The following is a 21,943-nucleotide window of genomic DNA, read 5'->3' as shown; positions in this document are numbered from 1 at the left end:
CTTAAAAACAAATTATTTCAATAAAAGTAATTTGGTTCACTGTTTCTTAAATGTACCCTAAGCTTGTTCAATTTTGAACCTTGAAAGCGCTACAAATTCGAAACAAATTCGAAATATTTCTTTGGAAATTAATAATTGTCAAGTACTTCGATATTAAAGTCCATTAAACAAATAAAAGTATCAATCATGATTTCCTGCTTTTGTGCACATATTTTATCTGGATGATTTTTTTTTTTTCAATAAGACACAAAAAAATCATATATAGCCTAAAAACTCCCATAATAAGATAATTCTCATGAATATTGTAAATGAGATATGAGGGGGAAATTAATTTACTGAGTATTATTTTATCATTCGATTATTTTTGTGACGTGTAGAACAGTCTTTAAAACAAATGTAATGGGTAAAGATTTCTTCTTCTACTTTCAAATCAGTATTGTAATACCTACTCATTGCCATACACACAAATGCACATGTACATGTATATATGGAACACTTAAACAAATATTGGAAAAAATAGATATTATTTCTTTAAATACCCCTCCTGAATGCTGTCTTTATCATATCTTTAATTTTAAGAGAAAAAGAGAAATCATCCCTAGAACTTTACAGAGTTCTCCCCAACAGTACACAGCAATGATTCTGCATAATTCTATTGATCTGTTTTGGCACAGCTGTACAAATGTAACAATGTTAAATGCAATTGAGAATCATAATGTCAGGAACATACTAAAATCCATTACTTTATATACATAATTTTAGATTGTTTTAAGGACTCAAGATTTTTTCCTCTGCAATTGAAATTTCATTTTTACCTTTATGCTATGCTACAATCAATGTTTACGTTCAGAATATTAAATTAAACTATTTTCAATACATGTACCCGGAAAAGAATGAAATTAAAAGCATTGTGCAAGGACATGCATTTTAAAATCATTTTACGAAAGGTTAACAATTTACACAATGTCCCGTCTGAAAACAGTCGAAAAGAATATCAGAAATTAATTCCTTTACTTACCTCCCCAAGTTTTAAGTACTTTGATAGTAGCTAATCTTATATCCTTACTTCCGCTCCCGTAGTTCAAGTTGTGATCACACACAAGAATAAACAATTTAACGTAAGGTATTTTGCTGATGTCATTAAAATTTTCAATGACGTAATAAGGCGCAGATGCGATCTTAATTTCTGTGAAATAAAAAAGAAGTGTTTCAATAACAGAATTGTAGATACTTAGGCATTCTTTCCGGAAAAGTACGATACACATTTCGTTCCTCAGGACTCCGTGTTTAGGCGTTGATGGTGCGGTATGCGTAGGTGTTCCATTCTTAAAAAAAATAAATGTAGTAAATAAATTTCATACACATGTGTATTTCATGATTATATGCTTTCTTCTAAGATTTCAATTTGTTACAGTGTTATCATGTTGTAATTTTTGAATCGGAGGTAAATGCAAAATTTACCACATTATCAAGTTATTTCAAGCTTATTTATTTCTATTAATATTTCATCGTTTTATAAGATCATAGACAATTAATTTACACATATCCAATGCAAGATATTTTTAATAGGTATTATTTGAAATTGAATTATGATATACATGTATTACATTAGAAATAAATACCTTCTTTTCTTTCTCCTCTTTTATGACGCCATTAGGTATAAGCTCAGATCCATTATCTGTTGCGTCTTCTGGACTTGATGCCGTACTACCAGTCATTTGATCTGAATGAGCTACTTCTGTTTTTTTCAAGTACCTCCTTATATTAACCTCAATGGCTTCCTTCCATTCTCTACTATGGGGTCTAATCCTTGTAAAAATCTCAAACAATACTACGGTCAATAGGAAGTATAAAATGACCTCTGCAAAAGATATTATATTTGAAAGGTGTAAGTCCACGAAACTTTAATCAGGTAAGCATTTATCAAAAGTCGTTGTGCTTTTAATACCTAACCGTTACTTGCATGGAATGTAAGATAAAAAAAGATTTTTGTTTGTAAAGAGTTTTCATCGTCAAAGATATGTTTTCTAACTATTGAAAACCAGAAACAATAAAACACGTATAGGTGTATGTTTTGAACAAAATGCTATCAAAAGAATAAAATTTGAATTGCAATTTCATATTTTAAAAATAAGTGGGTTTGAACTTGCCATCGAAAAGCATCCTTGAAGATATTTCAGCTGCCTGTGCTTCAGCTCTTCCACAGTGCAATGTAATATTATCTAACTTTTCGAAAAATAACTTCAACTTTTCAGTTAGAATATAATTCAATTCTGATTGGTTCAGAAAGTCTCGTTCCAAGTTCTCACTTTGTGAGATTTGCTCTTTGAAACTTTCTTCGAGCGCATTTATCTTGTCTTTCATTTCTGTGAAAATCATGAACCATGGACATGACTCTTCGTCTCCCTTCCGACATTCTTTTGTTGGGTCATGTGAGAGAGTATTTGAATGTGGATCGGAAGCGAAAGCTGTCCAAACGTACTGAAATGATGTGATTACTCCAATTACAGAAAATACCATGCTGAAAGAGGAATGGTATATGTTTTACACATCAATGTCTTCAAACAATGATTACAAATTACAAAGTTTTATGCATGTTTAAAATCATTTACTATAGGTATTTTTATTATTTTTTTTAACTATTTTTTTAAATCCTAACTTTAAAAATTCCATACAATGTAACGAAGTTTAATTAGATTTTAAATAAGTTTTAGATAATTTTGAAATAAATAACTTTCACAATTACTTGACTTTGCCTGACGCAAACTACAATTTAATGTCTTTGCTAAAATCATAAAATATTACTCTCTTTCTCTTTCTCTCTAGCTCTATTTCTCTCTCACACAAAGATGTACAGTCAAAAAGATTAGCTCACAAATAGTTTTCATATAGAATATACACACTGAATGTCAATTTACTCCTTCGGTTGCAGTATTGTCAAATAAATCTCAGATAAGAAATGTGTAATGTTTGAGTGAATATTTGAAAGAAGTCTGATCCCCCTACTCTCGGGTTGCTCCCCCCCCCCTCCTTCAAAAACGATACTACGCTACTGTGAATATAATTTTATCTAGATCGATAGAGTATAGACATGGGTTTCTCTGACTGGTGAACGTTAAAACCTTTGAGTAAGTATATAAAAAGTAGTATCGATTGAACAGGCCAATATGTTACAATTACTTATTTAATGGTGATATTAGGCATTTGGGGGTTATAACCAATTATGCTTGGTAATGATTTAAAACTACTGCCTGAAATTTCTTATAACACAAAAAAGAAATAAACAAAAGCTGAAATATACGATTGTTTCATGTATTAGAATTCGATTTTTTTAAACACTACTGAAATTTAAAAAAAACAATACGTTGCAGTTTAAAGCTGCTTTCATCTTTGCTTGCAAACCAGAGCAAAACGTAAACATTTAAACAGAAATAGATAAAAAAGCATTAGTTAATTATCTTTTTTCATTACCTTCTATCCATTTGGATTACACTAATTAACTAGATTTTACCAGGGCAGATCAGAAATCCACGAGTTTTAAGAGAGTCTTCATCAGGTAACATTAGATCGATAACAAGAAATAATCAGATGTAGACATACAATGTCGTGCAGCTGTTACTACGATGTGACAAATCATGTGTGAATTTCACTGACGACTTCAGCATGTCAATAGAGTTTTTCTTTGTAGATTTAGAGGTTTTTCTTCTAATTGAATATCAATTAGTTTATAATGATTCAACATGCTTGTATGATTTTTTTTATTTTATAAATGCTTCTAATTGTCCTTTTTCGTGCATTATATATTTTTTGTATTAATAAGTTTATATTCATTGGTTAATATAGGTTGTATATGCATGGAAATTGAACTGACCAAACTTAAAGTATTACATGTATATTTCTTTATTTCGCTTCTATGTTTGGGTTACATTAAGCAGTGTAGATCAAATCAAATCAAATACGCTAATTAAGCTGGGGTTGTGGATTCAAAAAATGACTTAATATGTCGATGTTTTGTTTTATTCAATCAATTATTAATTATTTATTGTCTCATTCTTTTTATTAACTTGCTTGTGTGCACCAAAATTCACCAATTCAATAAACAGATTAAAAAAGATAAGAGATACACTGTATAACACTATGTACCTTCTATAACGTAATTTATACGTAAACACAATGCATATTACAATGTATCAAAATAAAAGTGCATATATTGTATGCAAAGTATAACAAGAGGTTGATATATCTTTTCAGGATTATATTGATAAATCGGAATTCAGCTGAATTACCACAGAAATACATGTTTCTACCATCTACGATCTCATTCATGTTATTGACTCAAGGAGGAAATCAAAAGTAACGTGCGTAGAAATGCTATACTACCTAAGAATATATAGGAGCACTATCCCTTGTCGTTTTACATTTTCAGGAAGTCTGCCAAACAGGGAATCCATACATTCTCGAAGCCTTTCTTGGATACATTTCATCCATCCTGGTAAATGATCGGTTAAATCGGCCATTGCTCCAGTTTTCCCATCGGGCGGTTCCATCATCTTTGAATCTCCAGGAACCAAAACAGATCAATAGAATTATGCACAATCATTGCTGTGTACTGTTGGGGAGAACTCTGTGTTAAGTTCTAGGGATGAAATCGATTTATGCAGGACAACACAATTTATATATTATACGTTGATGATCGATAGTGTTTTATGAGACGGCTAGTTATTTGTTGGCTGAACATGCTTATAAATACATAAAAAAGAAAGGAATTTAATTATCAAAATTGGTTGGGGATGCAAATTTTCGATTTAGAAATCTGTAGTAGGTAATATTATGAATAGAGTTGTCTCTCTTTTATACGAATATTTTTTAATTTCTTGATGTTATTATTTTTGATTCATTACTTAATCTTTTATCTTATATAACCCCAGAAGGGTCAAGTAACTGTTCCTTTACAGGAAAAACACAGTTGCACATCAAATGACGATATTAGAGCGTGGGATTCCAAGATGAAAAGACTTCCTTAAAGAAATGTTTTCTGTCTTCTAGAGACATTGACAAAGTGAAATAATATTTTTTGACAAAGGAAAATATTTTTTGGACAAAGTGAAATGACATTGTTTTGACAAAGTGAAATATATATATTTTTTATTTCTTCATTACATGTACAATTTTTCAAGTATTTTATATTTAAAAAAAAAACGATATATCTCCATATCTTGAGCATAGCGATTCTAATTTCTGAAGAATTAAATCCAAATCGATCAATCAATGATTTTCGGAGAGGAAAATCTTAGTTGGCATAACTTGTGTCCAATCCAATTGATTGTGTTCAATAAAATATGTTTAAATCAATCGATCAATCCTGGATTGAATATTAGTCGAAAAACAATAAACTTCTCTTTTTTTTATGGTAAACTATGATACACAAATAAGTATATCGGGTTAAACATAAATTTTTAAGTAAATCTATTTAATTCCTACCTAACATTTCCTTTTTTAAACAAGTTTGTTGTCACTTTAACCTGTTGTTCTTCAAAGATGGAAATGTTTTGTATTACAAGATACATGTAACAGGTAAAACTTTAATAGAATATATAGAATGTCTTAAAATTGGTACTTAATTATAATTGATTGAATAAAAGTAACATAATTTTAATACCTCTAACTTTGATCAAAAGAATTTATTTGAAATATGCATTTTGGCAACAACAAAGCTACGATTGACGTCTGTATTCCATGGTTTTATCACTACTGGTCTTACAACTCTTAAAGCATGCTACATTCAATGTATGGAAAATGTAAATTAATAAAGGCAATCTATATACGTATTCATATCATAAGTGACATTCATCCAAGTACATTATTAATGATTATAACATGTAATAACTAATCCAAAATACTTCCCCTGTTACATTATCATTTCCAGAATCATACTGGTGAACTTTTTATATTTAATTTTTCATTTGCAAAAGTTGAATAACATAAATGTAAATGAAAACACAAAATAACATTTTACAGCATCCAGTCGATTGATAAAAAAGTCAATAATTGTTTACTAGCCTACTGACTAAATTCTTATTGAGATCAAAAGTACCCTGTAGATGTTTTATTAAAATAATCTTATATTGAAATATAATAAATAATCAAAAAGCACCTTAGTGTAACAGATATACACATGCAGCCATGCGAAACATAGAAAATGCTGACTTCTTATCATGCATGCAATTTGTAAAATTGAATTAATGCTGGAGATCGCATCTGATAAGCAACGACATCTTCATCTTGACCCTGAGTTTTCTGATCCTCTGCAAAAATCGCGGTCTCTCTTGGTGGAAATGAATAAGATAACTTCAACTTTATCTTTTCGTTGACTAGATTGTAAGGAAAATCAGGACAAAGTACTTCTCAGTAAACAAACTGTGAAGAATAAACCATGTAGAGCTGATCTGTAATAAGATATTGAATAGAAGTGTCATGAAAGACTTAAAACATGTTAAAGGAGAGAGAGAGAGAGAGAGAGAGAGAGAGAGAGAGAGAGTTTTACCTTGCACTTGCTGATGAAATGAATTTATCTGTCACTGGTTTCATTTGTCTTTTTCTGTTTCTGTATGCCATTTCATAGCATGTTGGGTCTAAATATGATAAAAATACTAAAGGTATAAATGAAACAATAACATACAGCATTACATAGTCAGAATGATACATGTACGAGTATTCTTTGCTTTGACTACAAACGATAACTCAAGACAGCAGTTGAATTTGAAAGTATGTTAAACCTTTATATTGAGGTTAAATGGTTAATGATGATATGCTTACATTTATAAGCCTCGGCCGAATTATAACTTGATGGGCATGGTGGTGTATGCTGTGTACAGTCCGAATCGTAATCATCTTGTATGACCGCTCCGTGTATATTAAACTCGGCGCAGAAACCTGAATTTTTAAACAGATATTTAAATGTTAAAACAATGAATAAATTAATAATAATTCTTTGCTTCTCGATTTATATCTATTTTGATATGCATTTTTTATATTTACTACATACCTAAAATTGTGCGATTCAATGCACACACTTCTATTGTTGCATTTCGCCAAGCATTAATTACGCAGTGATATTGAAAAATATAATTCCGAGAATTGAATGGAGGTTCCAGCGATTCTGCGCAAGACTGAGTAACAGACGCACAATTTAATCTTTCTGCTGCTTTCTTCCATGATACCTCATCTGCTGGACATTTCTCAACAAATCGCATGGTTAATATTGATATTTCACATGTCCCGAATGTAGATACCTGATAAGAAGCGCATCATTTTATTGCAGCGTTAAACAATGTATAAGCAAAACATTAAAAGAGTATATTTACCATTTTATGTGAAGTTAAACGCAATAATTTTTGCATAGGAGATATTTTCTATTTGTACATCACAATTTTTTGCTGTTATGTAGATGAGATTCGCATTTAGAATTTGTATTACTTTGTATGCATATTAAACATTCATTACTATGCATTGTTGATTTAGATATGAAGTAAAATAATGTAAACTATGTATTTAATTATAACTAACCTTTGTCATACATATCGCAGTTACTACAATTAAAAAGTGAAAACTGGTGTGCGCTCTCATGGTCTTCAACATGCGTTTTGAAAATATATCCACTGTTCCTTGAAAATTAGATGAATTATTCATTAATTGGGCAAAATAAACTGTAATTCTTTTTTAAAAATCTTAATTAATAAAAACCATACCTTTTCCATAGCATTCAATATCATATTAATGAGAAAAATTTTCGTTACTAATGTCCAGCATGCAGGTATTTTCAATACGTAAAAATAGAACAAGAAAATTCCCCTATATATGTTACTTATATGTAACTAGAAAGGTAGCTGAATAATAGTCACTAAAAATTACCTTTCCACTTGATAACAAATCTATCTGTTATGATTTAAAAGCAACTAGTATGGAAAATACAATCAAGTAACTTTTTATACAAAAATTTCGAGGAACGTATTGAAAAGACAAGTCATACCAAGAGCGCTAACTCTTATTTTCTAAACCGTACAATTTCATAAAACAAAGTTTACTTTACACAATATATTGCTTCACATCGTTTCCATTGTAGATGTTCCTTATGACATATGTCTCATCCATAGCGAATTATTTAATCACTTTGTAAATTTTGCCAACTAAAAGAATGACTCATTATTTTCTTCTTGCTCTTCGTTTTTTTATAAAAAAAAGATTATGTTATATTTTTCAATTGATGCTCTGTCGCTAAAAACAAGCCTAATCATTTTTTTTCACCGATGAATAGACAAATATCAAAAAGTAATATATCTTTAAACATGTTAAAGGGCTAAAAACCTAGAATGTGAAATGTTTTGAAAATAAATTCTAGTACATGTGCACCTAGGAGGAGTAAACATCCAATGTCGACCGGTGTTATCCACCTTAAGCCTTAATTATAATTACATTCAATAATCCTAGAGTTGGTTAAAGTTCTACTCAAAGTAATTATCAAAATTGATTGATTGATTTCAAGGTGTTTTAAGTCTCTCTAGAAAATGTTTTACTCATGTGAAGCCACCACTTGCCGTTGAAGGGATACAAATTTTATCCGACACTCGGCACTGAGGGCAGTTGAGCAATGAGGGATATTTTTCGTGTCAGCACCCACTGCGACACGGGACCTCTGTCTATACGGTCTCGTCGCCCAACGGTAGGATTGGAACCCGCAACTTATGGATTGACTCCTTACTTCGCGACTCTAGAGCAGACACCGTAACCACTTCACAAGGGGTCTTATATTTGGTATGAAAAAATGTCAGCAAAGATTTGATCTAATGAAAGTTTATTTTTAAACAATGTTATTAGAAGAAAGAATTTTCTAGATTTAGTATGTCACTTAATGTATGTTGTCAGTATAACATCTGCACACGAAAGGTATGATGCAGTTGTGTTGTGTCTTTCATTTCGAATTCACTGGAGTATACCAAGTCGACATTTGAATAAAAATAAGAATTATTAACTGAAACAAATTCGAAGATAAAGATGAGTGTTGAGTGGTTTTTGCCTGTGGTGTAGACGTTTGGTTATAAAACGTGCTTGTTATGTAACATGATTTACAAAAAAAAATCGAGAACGTGTGTTTTTAATATAAATTCAAACATATTTTTGAAAGAATCTTGTCCTTACAAAACAGTTTTTTATGATAAGGATTCCTTGGTGTTTCCTTTACAATTTTGTAAGTTTATCTTAAACAAGGAACCTGACGTAAATCATCATCTAAAGATTAGAACAGGTCAAGTTCTATAAATCTGAAAAATACCCAATACAAATTGCTGAATACATTCTTTACTCATATTTAAGTGTTTCGCTATTGCCATCTCATTATGTAAAGCTCAGATGCATTACTTGAGACTAATCGAACCTGAACGTAAAAATCCAGGACGGTTTCCTACTGTGTAGTTGTCGTAAATGTGTACAATGTATGAGGGCAGATGTTTTGCACACTTTTACTATCATGCCGTCCTATATCGTAAGTAAATTAACCATGTACTAACTAGATAACAAAATTCAATTATATTTTAGAGAGGGTATTTTGAATATTAAATTAAGCCATCGGGTTAAGATATCACAAAAAAGGAAGACATCTCAAGGAACAAAATTGATTTCTTAAAAATATTTTTATTACCCCAGTACAGATATGTGTGTCCTTATAGCCACGGTTGGGGATTGGATTTGATATTAAGAATCATATATGAACTTTTTTTTTACAATAGAAATTATAACTTTACCGAAGAAAGGAAAAAGAGATAATACAAACATTTTTTGTATGAGACTTAATATCATGTAATAGGTATAAAAAAGTAAACAATACTTGGATTACTTCACCTGTTGGCCTTTGGAAATGAAATAAAATATTAGTGAATGCTTCAATAAAATTACAAAAATTGACAAATCACACACAGTAATGGTTTACAGATGAAAACACATTTTAGAATATGCAAGCATGGCACTAAAAGTTTAATTCATTTTAATTATAGAAAAATATACCGAGCCAAGTGAATTTTATAAGGAAAAGTTTCAGCATGCGATTTTTCTGATTTTTGTCATTTTGTTTTTCCTCATAGAATTCACATGGCTTGGTATATTTTTACCTTTAATTTATATTTAACTTTAAGCATCAGGCTAACATGTTTTGAGGTTCGTTTTCATTTCTTAAACCTTACTAAGTGGGATTTGTCTATACTTGCAATTTTATTGAAAAAATTAACGAATATTTTCAAAGTTCATTTAATTTCCAAATTTAAGAACTTTTTTTTTAACCTGTAACATAATATTAAGTCTCATTAAAGAAGTGTTTACATTGCTGTCCTTATAAGCAAAATACTAAAAAGGCACAAGATGGAAAAAAAAATCACTGGTTAAATAAGAAAGCAACAGATTGCTAAATAAATACCAAAATAAAGATAAAAGAAGAACTATGAGAGTTACCAGGGGTGATCAAAAAGTTCGGTTGAATTGAACTAATTGAATAACTTTCATAAAAGAAACAATATTTGGTTTCAATGTTGATTATATCTTAAATTAATCCTCTCTGATTTTAATGCACATCAACCACCGTTCTGCGCATGCGCGGATCACGTGATATTGGCGGTCACGTGACCCCCTCAGTAGCGTTCTGTCACAAAAAGTTGAAAGATTTTTCTGAGTTTTATATTTCTTTCCAAGTGAGTTAATATTTATGACAAGAACAGTTCATTTGTTAGAAATGGTCAAATCTCGGCAACAGAATGGATGGATAAGAATATCATTTCCAAAAATTAGCATGGCGACCATTAAAACACAAATCTTCTGTCTCGGGAGAGACCTTTATTCAAGGTGGATAGAGAATGGGTGCTTTCTTTTTATCATATTTAATATGTTTAAAATCTAAAGTAAAGGGTATCTTAGGTATTTCATATGTATAGTATTTTTCAAGTATTCAACTTTTTTTCAAGGTGTAAATTGGAGGTCTTTGAAAGCAAATTGCTTAATTAAAAACACATATCTTTCCAAACTTGCTTTCAATAGGCAAGATGACAAGTATCATTTTTAACCATCTGCCTTCCTTCACTATAACGATCAATCCAATCATTGATTGAATTTGTAAAAACTCATTTATCTTAATAAACTGTGTACAAATTATTATATGATACTGTAGAGGGATTTCTAAGATATACAATAAATTGTTCAGTCGTTTGTTGATCGAGTTCGACTGAGACAACCATTTTTTGTCACAAGTGAGCTACATAGTGACGTCATTTTCACATTGTGACGTCACAAACAAAGAGAAAAACTTTATTTAGCATATGCTATTTATAGACCTTGTGCATGGCTATGCGTGTACCGAATTTCATTCTAATATGAATTGTGGTTTTGTAGATATAGAGATAGTTCGTGAACTTTTTGATCACCCCTCGTATACAGAGAACAAAGGTATATAACATATCTCTGTTATCAAGCAAGACTATTTTAATAGAAAACAATCATAAGTTTGGGCATTATAATAATAACATAGTTTCATCAATATACATATACACATGTGATGTGCTCACTATTTACATTATACATGAACATAGAAAAGGACGAAAAATAAAATGTTTGTTGATGTTTACAATATATTTAAAAAATCAATAAAATCAAAAATATACAGTTAAAATCTGAAAATTGCCTTTTACTATCAGATGCAGTCCATGCAGATATATAAATACGCGCATAATAATCTTTTCTATTTTTCTATTCCGTATTCTATCCTTCCTGTATATGCGTTTGATCTAATACAAGCTCACTTGGACGTGCTAATTGTTTTGGGGACGTATCGGACTGTCTTTTCCGTGAATCAATGTTTATTACACTCTTTCTCTCCCTGTTCAAAGGTTCATTCTCATATTCAACAAGGACGTGTTTCATCTCCGCGACACCTGCAGTGTACAAAGGGTCGTAATCCATGCAAGGCCCAGCGATACTGTCATCGATTTCATGGTAATGAATAACAGTGGCGGAGTTATCTTTCTTGCGTTTTCTGTACTTTCTATATTTACGACAACCACAATACAGCACAAGGGTAAATACTATGATGACAAAGAAAGCGTTAAACGCAAAAATACCTATCAATAATGCACTTCCTGCACCGATAGCTAATGAGTCTGTGTCTTTTTCCCCTTTCCTGGGAACTTCCTTTGTGTTTGTCACAAGAGAGTGAGGGATTCTGATCCTCGTATGATATTCATTTGTTTGTCCTTCTATCACTATTTCTCTGATTTTAGCAGAACTTGTATTAACTTTAATATTACTTTCTGTAGTAGGTGGTGGAGATACATTTAAAGTTAAATCATTCTGGTTCGTCAGCATTCTTTCATCCTGTAAGGTAGCTATTAATAACAGAATGAATACCATAAATATTGATTTAATTGACAAGTTTGTATTAAGCGCAAAATCTTTTATATTTTACTTTGAAAAAAAATGTAACTTTGGAAAAGCAATTGTTATATCCTAATAATATTGTTCAGCAAATAGTACTCACTAGAGGCGGATCGGCAACCGATCAAAGGACTGCAAGAGGAATTGTCACAGTCACATCGGAACTGGCAACCATCTCCAAACATTGGAAATGGACAAAGTATCTCACAATGTTTCCCAATGTAACCGGTGTCACAGGCTTTTATATAATAGTTTTAGATAAGGAATCAGTGAATGTTATTCTACAATGATAAATCAATGCACTGTAATATAATTAGTATCTTTCCATAAATAAGTGGAATAAAAATGAACTCACGAATACAAGAGCTTGTATTTAAATCAAGCATAAATCCAGCGCAGCAACCATGCCCGCAACAATTTGACCTGTGAAAAATTTTAAAGGGTTTACAAAAAATGTCCCTATATTATCCTTAATTAATCTGATTGCATTATTTAATACTAAAAATTGAAATTACAAAAAAAATGAACATACCCAGTGCATTGACCTGAAATGAACTGCACAGAAGAGAACGTTAAGAGGGCAATTAAAGAAAAACGCTGTAGTGTTTCTCTAAAATCCATGAACTGCGTTGAAGTTTTAAAGAAAAAAATCCAATTATTTAGCAAGTAAATAAAACATGGCGTATACATAAAATCAAATAATAATTTTTACAAGGAAATTTTTTATAAGTGTTTCCTGAATATTGTTGAATTACATATATGATGATTTGGTTTGAAATCAGTTTTTAGTTTTTCAATTAACAAATTCCTGTACACCCACTTTGAAATATATTTTATGAATCAAATCCAAAGTCTTTTTCAATTTAAACAAAAATTGATTCAAAACTTGCAATAACATAGATATTCAAATGTTTGAAAAAGGAAATGCATGATTTTGTTCTGACAAATATTCCAGTTTTTCAAATAAAATATTCGTAAATATTTTTGATAAAAAAAAATCTTTAATATAGTGCAAAATTTTTGGCAATTAAACAAGCAAATAAATAAAGATCATAATTGATCATAAAATGAAGGCGAGTGATTACTCAAACGAATATCGACATGTTTTAAACTTTCTCTAAAGGGTCCGTCACAGAAATATATATAGCTGGTGTGTTCCTGTTTTGCACACATTTGATAATTAGGTACATTTGCGGCAACACAATATAGCTGAAGTATCGCCGATCTAAGAAATAAAGTCCGCGTCTTCGTGAATGATGCAAGATTACCTCATCGGTCTCGAAATGTTGTTTGAATCATAAAAGCCGGATTTTATATTTCAGAAAACATTTCGAGACCGAGGAGGTTATCCTGCAACATTCACGACAACAAGTGTTTTAATTTTATTCTACAAAGATCGATTAACCTGATCGTTTCCTCTATAGAGAATCTTATTAGGTCAACATGTCTCGATAACGCTGTTCAATTTAACACCAGAAGGAGAATTTGTTTACTTACCTGTGTATGGAAATCAGACGATTTGAGCTTTCGTTGCACTAAAAAAAGCCTTTTTGAATTGCAAATTTGTTCGTAATCTTATTGATTATTTTTAATGAATAGATACAATAACAAAATAATGTTCCTGTGTAGGGAGGTCCGTGGAATAGCCCGCTTAGCTATAAAAACCGACATTCATCAGCAACTTTATGCAATTTACAGTGTTTATACTGCAAAAGACGACACATCGATGTGGTCTAAACAAGTATTTCATACTACAGCCAAACATGCAAATAAAAAATTGCGGGTCGTCTGGATGAGACCTTCAAATATAGGTCACGGCGGGTGTTGGTGCGGCAAATATCCTTCATTTCTCAATGGCCCTGAGTGCCGAGTAAAAGTCAAACTTTGAAGCCCTTCGCCGTTATATAGTTATGTTTTATATGAGTGAAATATTTTCAAACGGGATAAAAATAAAACCAATATCAATATATTACTTCTCCACTAGGAAAGAGACAAATGCACGCCTTTGGTAGTATTTAAAACACATTTTCAGAGACTTCAGAAAAAAAAATTACGCAGAAATTTATAGTTTTTGTCTAAAAAAATCTTCCTTATGTTTTTCTTAATGGTCGTGATCCATTCCTTCTTCTAATTTGCATCAATTTAAATTAGCTGTTGTCACCCGCTTACATATAAATACCCTAAAAGTAGATCCATCGATTTCAGTCGCTCACCTTTCTGTGAATTTTTTTCTGATATTTATCTCCCTAATTTGTCAACAACACAAGAGAAGAATATATGATGTCGTATACAGAGTACAATAAAAGATAAAGACATATTTTATAATTTATTATTCTTCAGGTTAATTTTGTACATGAAATGACAAATTATGCATTGGACAAAAATAATGACTTTGGCACTTTTTTCCAAATATATTCATTTTAAGAGGAAATGTCATTTATTTTACAATAATTTCCATGCTATATGATCATCGAAAACAAGCTCTTAAGTATATGCAATAGTAATGTACCTTGATACTAAAAAAAACATTACAAATTACAACCAATTCAAATGTTTATGTACATACCCGTATATAATATTGAATTCCTAACGTAATGACTAAAACAATTAAAGAAAAAAATATATAAACAAAGCTGAAACACATTATATGAATATAAACAAACATCGAACTTTACACAGATATGCATTCTCACACCACACATAATATTATTATTATCATTTTTTATATAATCAATGCCCATTTAATTTTAGACAAAATGCTTAAACCCATTTTATGAAAATTAACAAACACCGAACTTTACACCGACATGCATTTTCTCACCACACATAATAAAATTATGATCATTGAAATATAAACAATGTCCATTAAATTTGGGATGGAGATAATGTTTCATAAACAGCGTCTTTCTATGAAGTTCATTGATCTTCTCCGAGTTTGATGCAGAAATGTTGAACATGACTTTTAAAGGTAAACTAATTTTTGTTCCTGTTATTCAAGAACTACTATAGACACTGTATTTTTAAATATTAAGTAGAGCGTGAGGAGAAATGAGCTGAGGATGTTCCTGTAAAAAAGTGTTATCGGATATTTAAATGACAATATATGCATTAGAATAGGACAGCAAAACTACAATGTGACAGCGAGAGAGAGAGAGAGAGAGAGAGAGAGAGAGAGAGAGAGAGAGAGAGAGAGAGAGAGAGAGAGAGATAAATATATGTTCAACCTCGAACTTGATGAAGCATGGAATTCTTCCTCCATTGTTTTCATATGTGTTATTCTGTTTCTTTTTGCCATCTCATAGCATGACGGATCTAAAAACAATTAGAATCATATAAAAATGCAACATTATATATCACTTATTTACCAGATTTTGAACTATTTCAATATTGTAAACTCATCAAAGTGTATTTCATTTCTTACATTTATAGGCTTCGGCTGAGTTATAACTCGATGGACAAGGAGGTGTATGTTGTGTACAGACTGCGTCGTAGTTGTCTTGTATGACCGCTCCTTGAATATTAAACTCAGCACAAAAACCTAGATTAATTAATTTGTGTATGTATGAATTATTACATAGATGAACTTACAGAATATTTTCTTTTACGAGTTTAAAACAAATCATTTTAATTTAAATTTTTTTCAATATTCAGAATTTGGAGAAAACAATTCTTGTGTAATTTTCGTCGGAAGTGGCTACTGGGTGAATATTGACTGCAGAATTAAACTACGACTGGTATTACTATCGAGAAGAACGTACCTAATATTGTTCTATTTAATGCGCACACTTCCATCGTTGCATTTCGCCAAGCGTTTATAACACAATGGTATTGAAAAATGTAATTCTGAATATTAAAGGAGGACCCCATTGATTCTGCACAAGATTGAGTAACAGACGAACAATCTAATATTTCTGCTGCCTTTGCCCATGACTCCTCATCCTCTGGGCAACTCTCGACAAAACGCATGGTTATTATTGAAATCTCACATCTTCCAAATGTAGTAACCTGTTTTAAAAAGGGAGATTTGCTTCTATTCGTGTAAAATAAAAGGAATCTTTTTCAATGTTTTGTAATAATAATGTGTGCAGTTTACCCCTTCCACTGAATAATATAACATCATTAAATATGGATTGGGAAGAAACAAAAATTTTTTGAAAGGCTTTTATTTTTTTTGTTTCAAGGGTATGGATTACTATTCCCCTTTCAGAAAACTCACATTCGCATAAGCTGCAAAATTATACAAATAACCTTTGCTATAATCAATCTAAAGAATTAAAGTAGATAATACATGTAGTTGAAAAGAAATGCATGTTTTAATAGCAATTAATAAACAAATTGATACTCACTTTTGACACAAACATTACGGTAATTATTATACATATTGAGAAGTGAGGAATTTCTCTCATTGTTGCTGTTTTGCACACATGTATTGATATATGGAACTATAAAAAAGAATTTCAAAATTAAAAAATTCTCCAAAGAGCTAATTTGATTTATAAATTCAAAAGATACATGAATTAGGGAGCTTACCTGCAATAGCAGACAACCCTACTAGAAATGAAAGTACACATGTTAAGGGCATAAGAAATTTTCAAATGAAAATTCTCAAACCCATATTTAGAACCTGGGGAATCGCATAGCTATTTATAGCAACTATTAGTCATACCTTGTGTCCTTTAAATTTGATATAGTGTACGTATGGTTAATCAAACATGCATAGAGCGTGTAAATCATAGATATTTTTGATGAATCAAAACAGCATCCACTACTGTAACCTTTGTTACAGAGATTTATGTTTCAATTCATGAACAATTCTTAGTTTTCAGACATATTTGTTACAAATTCCCCTTGTAAAGCATTTAAAAAGTAATACATGTAGATATATTGTGTATAATTTTATATAAAAATTATGTTCATAATCTGTACTTCTTTTATTTTGAAATTTTAAATATATTCATTTGCAGTATAAGCATCATATTTTACTGCATATTGTAAACTCATATATACAACCATCTGTGAACAAATTTCAGAATAAATTATATTTAAGGGGATTTCTAGCACGAAATCAATAAATCAATTATGGATAATTAAGGGTTTCCTGTTTTCATGTTTATATTTTTCCGGTTGTTAATTAGCAACAATGATTTCAATTCATTTCGACAGAAAAGATAGCTATTTAGTCCAAAAGTTTGAAAGGAAAATAATTTCCTCTTGAGAGAACTAACGTGAAGTCGTTCCTTCATTACTAAAATGAAGAAAGAACGAATAAAAGATTTCCTATTGTTTTCTTATTTATTCGTTTCTATGACATGCAGTCCAGAAACCCCAAATCCATGTGAAGGGTATGCTATAATTTTTAAACTAATTTGTTAAAAAGTGTTAATAAGTATCTGCATGTTGCAAAGACTCTAATCAATCATGATATTGAGGGATTTTTAAGCAATTTTTTCCCAATAGTTCATCAGAATGCTGCTCTGGTTATTTTCTTGACAACAAGACAAAAACTTGTGTTGGTAGGTAATTTTTTCCTAAATGAAATAATCAATTGACATTTTAATTTAGATAATTATTTATTTACTTTTAATTTGTTTTTCAATCACTATTTATCTATTTCTTTTCTTTATTTAAATGATCCTTTATCGTTTACAAATGTATGTAGATTGTAAATGTTTTCAAAAAGTATAATACATTTAATAATTGATTTTTTGGTCATAGGATGTCCTGTTGGATATATTGGACCCAATTGCAAATTGAAATGTCCTTTTCCAACGTTTGGACATTTTTGTCAAAGTAACTGTGAATGTAATATCGAAAAATGTCATTTTACGACTGGGTGCATCCAAAATTTATTGACAGGTATGAACGTATTTAAATGGTCACTTCCTCAGGTTTGAATACATTGGGACTCAGAGTAAATAAATCAAATTTTGAAAATATAAGGAAAAAGTTTATCTGTGTGACAAAATATTTAAATTAATAATATAATGTATTTCGTTGTATTTTTTTAATTAATCTATTTATATTTAAGAAATATATTTTGTTTATTATAATTGAGAAAAATCTACCAAAAAGATATGCATGAATTTTTAATGATTAGAATCCATTGTTATATTACTGTATTTAATTGATCTAGATAATGAAGAAGCAGGAAACACAATTTTCATACGTGAAACCAAATCTCAGTCCCACAATTATGTTCCAAAAGAGAAAGAGAACAGCGGAAAATCATCCAGTCCAAATGAAAATGACATGAAGAAAATGATGGACGACGATGATAGCACAACGAACAATGAGAAAATTAGTACTGCCATCATTGTTCTAGTGGGCTTTTCAGGTTTTCTGGTTACAGTGTACATAATCACCCTGATCTGTAACCGCGGGAAAAGTAGTTACAAACTGAATAATAAAGACGATGTATTTCTAATCGATGAGAGAGCTATTTACGCCGATTTTGAAAATTAAATTCAGAATAATTATATCAGGATCAAACATTTTTTTGTCTCTGTGGTTAAAATATTATGCCGTACCATTCAAACTAATTTCTAGTCATGTAGAAATCATCCGATGTTTCAAAAACGAATTTTTTAACGAATAATGCTCGATGATAGCATCTATGAAACAATACAACAGGATATAACTAAAGTAGATATTCCATCGTCGTGTAGAAATAAGGAAGACAGAATGGAATAGAATCCAATTCCAGAAAATCAAATATATCTTACATTGTATAAACATGTACCTTCATATGCATATAAAATAATATATTTTTAAAAATGTAGTTAATTGCAAAATAAATGAATGATATAATTGTATATTTGATAATTATACATTGATTGCATATTGCCAACCAGTGCATTTAACAGTTTGCATTTTTAACAAGAGGCCCACGGGCCTTATAGGTCACCTGAGTATTTGTAACAACTTTCAAACACTTGAATTTGGATTAAACCAGAGGCCATTAAATTCACAATTCACGATTTTGAAAGAGGTACCATTGCTTATCATAATTATTAACTTAACATGCTTACTCTATTTACTTAATACCCAGAGGTAGATCAGAGTAACAAAGAGAAAATCCACTTCCACTTTATACCCAGTTGTGCACCTCACCCTAAAGGAACCACTGACCCAGGGGCCAGATATTTCAAAATTTTGCAAATTTTAAAACAAAATGGTCAATCAATACCAAAGAGTAGATTTAAAAGCATTAATTTATTTTCAGACTATGTAGCCCCCCACCCCCTCCTCTGACCCAGGGGGCATAAAATTCACAATTTTATAGGAGGCACTCTTGCTCATTATAACTATGTCCTTAGTTAGTTTATTTAATACCCAAAAGCAGAGAAGAAGATTTTCAAAGAATAAATGCATTTTCACTACATGATCAATAGAGCCCCCCCCCCCCCCCAGCACCAGAACCATTAACCCTGGGGCCATAAAATTCACAAATCTGGAAGAGACACTCTTGCTCATCATAACTATGAGCTTAGTTAGTTTATCTAATACTCAAAAGCAGAGGAGAAGATTTTCAAAGAATAATTGCATTTTCACTACATGATCAATAGAGCCCCCACCCTAACACCAGAACCCTTAACCCTGGGGCCATAAAATTCAAAAATATGGAAGAGGCACTCTTGCTCATCATAACTATGTACTTAGTTAGTTTATTTAATACTCAGAAGCAGAGGAGAAGATTTTCAAAGAATAATTGCATTTTCACTATATAATCAATAGGGCCCCGCCCTAACACCAGAACCCCTGACCCTGGGGCCATAAAATTCACAAATCTGAAAGAAGCACTCTTGCTCATCATAACTATGTACTTAGTTAGTTTATTTAATACCCAGGAGCAGAGAATAAGTTTTTCAAAGAATAAATGCATTTTCACTATATAATTCATAGAGCCCCACCCTTACACCAGAACCCCTGACACTGGGGCCATAAAATTCACAAATCTGAAAGAAGCACTCTTGCTCATCATAACTATGTACTTAGTTAGTTTATTTAATACCCAGGAGCAGAGAAGAAGATTTTCAAAGAAATAATGCATTTTCACTATATAATCTATATAGCCCCGCCTTAGCACTAGAACCCCTGACCCTGGCATCATGAATTTCACAATTTCGGTAGAGGACTCAATGCTCATTACATTCATGTCAACAGTTTGCCTGCTTGATGTCCAGGAGTAAAGAAGAAGATTTTTAAAGATTGCACTAATTTTAGTGGTTTTGGCCCCACCCTTCAGGCCCCAGGGGGGTGGGGACCATGAAGTTCACAAATTTTGTTCCCCTACACCCATAGGTGCTGTATACCAAATTTGGTTGAAATTGGTTCAATAGTTTTAGAGAAGAAGCTGAAAATGTTCAAATGTTAACACACGACGCACGACGCACGACGGACGACGGACGACGACGGACGAAAACGGATAGCAATAGGTCACCTGAGTTACTCAGGTGACCTAAAAATTTAAATACATGTAAAATAAATACATCAATCTCTTGTTTGTTTCTACAATCCATATTTTTGCAATTAGTGCATATTATGTTTGAAAGTAAATTCAGAGGAAGAGATGTAGATATTGACATTTGAGTTTACATGTAAGATAATTTGATGGAAAAGGATTTGTATAGAATTTGCAATGTTGAATTAAAGATTTGTTTTGTTTTGGGTATTGTTTTTTGTTTGTTTATCTAATTTTTTTTTAATTGATTAATGTTTTTTTTTTTTGTTATTAAATCTTTCTACATGAAACATGTTAGATATCCACAAAACCTGATAAAATTACATGTACTATACTGAGAACCAAGACACATTGTAACTAATTTTTCCTTATGTCCTTGATCATGACTGATTGATTGTATATTGTTTGTCCCTCCACGATAGAATAACGCATTTATAATGTGTCTGTATGATAATTCATTTTAAAATAAGGTTTCTTATCTATGATTACAGTTACACATACGTGTATATCGGAATCCTCTTGCACCCTCTGATACCAGCCACTATCAATATCTATTCATTCAATAAGGATACATATATTTTATTGATTGCAGATTTTACAGGATGTCACTCTGTTACTATGCATGCCTGCAGTGTATCTTAATGTTCATAAATCATTAAAATCAAACATTGGACCTTGAAAAATATGTCTAATAAAAACATTGCAATGAGTTCTTCTGGCTTTTGTCCGGCTGAGAAGAAAATAAAAAAAAAATAAATGAAAATGATCACAATTATAATAATAATAAAATCCATCCCTCCTTTGATAGCACACGCAAACCAGAAATCATTGCGTCGTCTGAGAATTTCTATGAGCAAAAATGGTCAACGGTGTGTTTTTCATATCCTTGGAATCGGCTCGCTGAAATATATTTCCCTATGATCTCTTTTTGCTCCATTTTGCTCCATTTGACAACAACAAAGCAGATTTTTACAGTAACTTTTAATCTACCTTCGTTTGATGTAAATTTATAAATAA

The 21,943-nt window shown here is 31.0% G+C and overlaps 5 protein-coding genes across 6 annotated transcripts; 1 reads left to right on the top strand and 4 right to left on the bottom strand.

Moving 5' to 3' along the window:
• Positions 1-606: 606 nt before the first annotated feature.
• On the bottom strand, positions 607-4,652 carry LOC134282305 (uncharacterized). Its single transcript, XM_062764708.1, has 5 exons — positions 4,381-4,652; positions 2,151-2,521; positions 1,623-1,861; positions 1,019-1,325; positions 607-674 (listed from the first exon to the last, which is right to left on the bottom strand). The coding sequence occupies exons 1-5, from the start codon at positions 4,548-4,550 to the stop codon at positions 607-609; spliced, it is 1,155 nt and encodes a 384-aa protein (XP_062620692.1). The 5' UTR covers positions 4,551-4,652.
• A 1,421-nt stretch (positions 4,653-6,073) lies between these two features.
• Positions 6,074-7,772, bottom strand: LOC134282304 (uncharacterized). The gene is made up of 5 exons (XM_062764707.1): positions 7,749-7,772; positions 7,046-7,292; positions 6,817-6,933; positions 6,545-6,632; positions 6,074-6,446 (listed from the first exon to the last, which is right to left on the bottom strand). Exons 1-5 carry the CDS (start codon positions 7,770-7,772, stop codon positions 6,389-6,391), a joined length of 534 nt encoding a protein of 177 aa, XP_062620691.1. The 3' UTR covers positions 6,074-6,388.
• A 3,470-nt stretch (positions 7,773-11,242) lies between these two features.
• On the bottom strand, positions 11,243-13,141 carry LOC134282297 (uncharacterized). The gene is made up of 4 exons (XM_062764702.1): positions 12,998-13,141; positions 12,821-12,888; positions 12,569-12,703; positions 11,243-12,416 (listed from the first exon to the last, which is right to left on the bottom strand). Exons 1-4 carry the CDS (start codon positions 13,084-13,086, stop codon positions 11,794-11,796), a joined length of 915 nt encoding a protein of 304 aa, XP_062620686.1. The 5' UTR covers positions 13,087-13,141; the 3' UTR covers positions 11,243-11,793.
• A 2,049-nt stretch (positions 13,142-15,190) lies between these two features.
• LOC134282296 (uncharacterized) lies at positions 15,191-16,911 on the bottom strand. The gene is made up of 5 exons (XM_062764701.1): positions 16,812-16,911; positions 16,224-16,470; positions 15,887-16,003; positions 15,690-15,777; positions 15,191-15,530 (listed from the first exon to the last, which is right to left on the bottom strand). Exons 1-5 carry the CDS (start codon positions 16,869-16,871, stop codon positions 15,455-15,457), a joined length of 588 nt encoding a protein of 195 aa, XP_062620685.1. The 5' UTR covers positions 16,872-16,911; the 3' UTR covers positions 15,191-15,454.
• Positions 16,912-17,675: 764 nt separating this feature from the next.
• Positions 17,676-19,188, top strand: LOC134282294 (uncharacterized). 2 transcript variants are annotated; one of them, XM_062764699.1, is made up of 4 exons: positions 17,676-17,807; positions 17,923-17,978; positions 18,181-18,321; positions 18,599-19,188. In XM_062764699.1, exons 1-4 carry the CDS (start codon positions 17,716-17,718, stop codon positions 18,925-18,927), a joined length of 618 nt encoding a protein of 205 aa, XP_062620683.1. In that variant the 5' UTR covers positions 17,676-17,715; the 3' UTR covers positions 18,928-19,188. The 2 variants fall into 2 exon arrangements, with proteins under 2 accessions (XP_062620683.1, XP_062620684.1); XM_062764700.1 differs by lacking the exon at positions 18,181-18,321.
• The last annotated feature ends 2,755 nt before the right edge of the window (positions 19,189-21,943 follow it).

Source organism: Saccostrea cucullata, unplaced genomic scaffold, assembly GCF_032062105.1.
Source record: "Saccostrea cucullata isolate Sc308-1 unplaced genomic scaffold, CSIRO_AGI_Scuc_v1 ctg1593, whole genome shotgun sequence".
Taxonomy (NCBI): Eukaryota; Metazoa; Mollusca; class Bivalvia; order Ostreida; family Ostreidae; genus Saccostrea; species Saccostrea cuccullata.
Note: the sequence above shows the minus strand (reverse complement) of the source record. Positions and strands in the feature narration are given on the sequence as shown.

What these genes read in the sequence shown, in the direction of transcription:
- LOC134282305 (XM_062764708.1), bottom strand. Translation starts at nt 4,550, where the DNA reads ATGATGGAACCGCCCGATGGGAAAACTGGAGCAATGGCCGATTTAACC. An exon ending in GTGCTCCTATATATTCTTAG is followed by an intron (nt 2,522 to 4,380) that starts GTAGTATAGCAT and finishes TTCCTCTTTCAG; the next exon opens with CATGGTATTTTCTGTAATTG. An exon ending in AAGAGGAGAAAGAAAAGAAG is followed by an intron (nt 1,326 to 1,622) that starts GTATTTATTTCT and finishes ATTTTTTTTAAG; the next exon opens with AATGGAACACCTACGCATAC.
- LOC134282304 (XM_062764707.1), bottom strand. Translation starts at nt 7,772, where the DNA reads ATGATATTGAATGCTATGGAAAAG. An exon ending in TATTGAATGCTATGGAAAAG is followed by an intron (nt 7,293 to 7,748) that starts GTATGGTTTTTA and finishes GCTTCTTATCAG; the next exon opens with GTATCTACATTCGGGACATG. An exon ending in TTCGGCCGAGGCTTATAAAT is followed by an intron (nt 6,633 to 6,816) that starts GTAAGCATATCA and finishes TATCATATTTAG; the next exon opens with ACCCAACATGCTATGAAATG.
- LOC134282297 (XM_062764702.1), bottom strand. Translation starts at nt 13,086, where the DNA reads ATGGATTTTAGAGAAACACTACAGCGTTTTTCTTTAATTGCCCTCTTA. An exon ending in AAATACAAGCTCTTGTATTC is followed by an intron (nt 12,704 to 12,820) that starts GTGAGTTCATTT and finishes ATTATATAAAAG; the next exon opens with CCTGTGACACCGGTTACATT. An exon ending in CGGTTGCCGATCCGCCTCTA is followed by an intron (nt 12,417 to 12,568) that starts GTGAGTACTATT and finishes TGTTATTAATAG; the next exon opens with CTACCTTACAGGATGAAAGA.
- LOC134282296 (XM_062764701.1), bottom strand. Translation starts at nt 16,871, where the DNA reads ATGAGAGAAATTCCTCACTTCTCAATATGTATAATAATTACCGTAATG. An exon ending in ATTAAATAGAACAATATTAG is followed by an intron (nt 16,004 to 16,223) that starts GTACGTTCTTCT and finishes TAATTAATCTAG; the next exon opens with GTTTTTGTGCTGAGTTTAAT. An exon ending in CTCAGCCGAAGCCTATAAAT is followed by an intron (nt 15,778 to 15,886) that starts GTAAGAAATGAA and finishes AATTGTTTTTAG; the next exon opens with ATCCGTCATGCTATGAGATG.
- LOC134282294 (XM_062764699.1), top strand. Translation starts at nt 17,716, where the DNA reads ATGAAGAAAGAACGAATAAAAGATTTCCTATTGTTTTCTTATTTATTC. An exon ending in CAAGACAAAAACTTGTGTTG is followed by an intron (nt 17,979 to 18,180) that starts GTAGGTAATTTT and finishes TTTTGGTCATAG; the next exon opens with GATGTCCTGTTGGATATATT. An exon ending in CATCCAAAATTTATTGACAG is followed by an intron (nt 18,322 to 18,598) that starts GTATGAACGTAT and finishes TAATTGATCTAG; the next exon opens with ATAATGAAGAAGCAGGAAAC.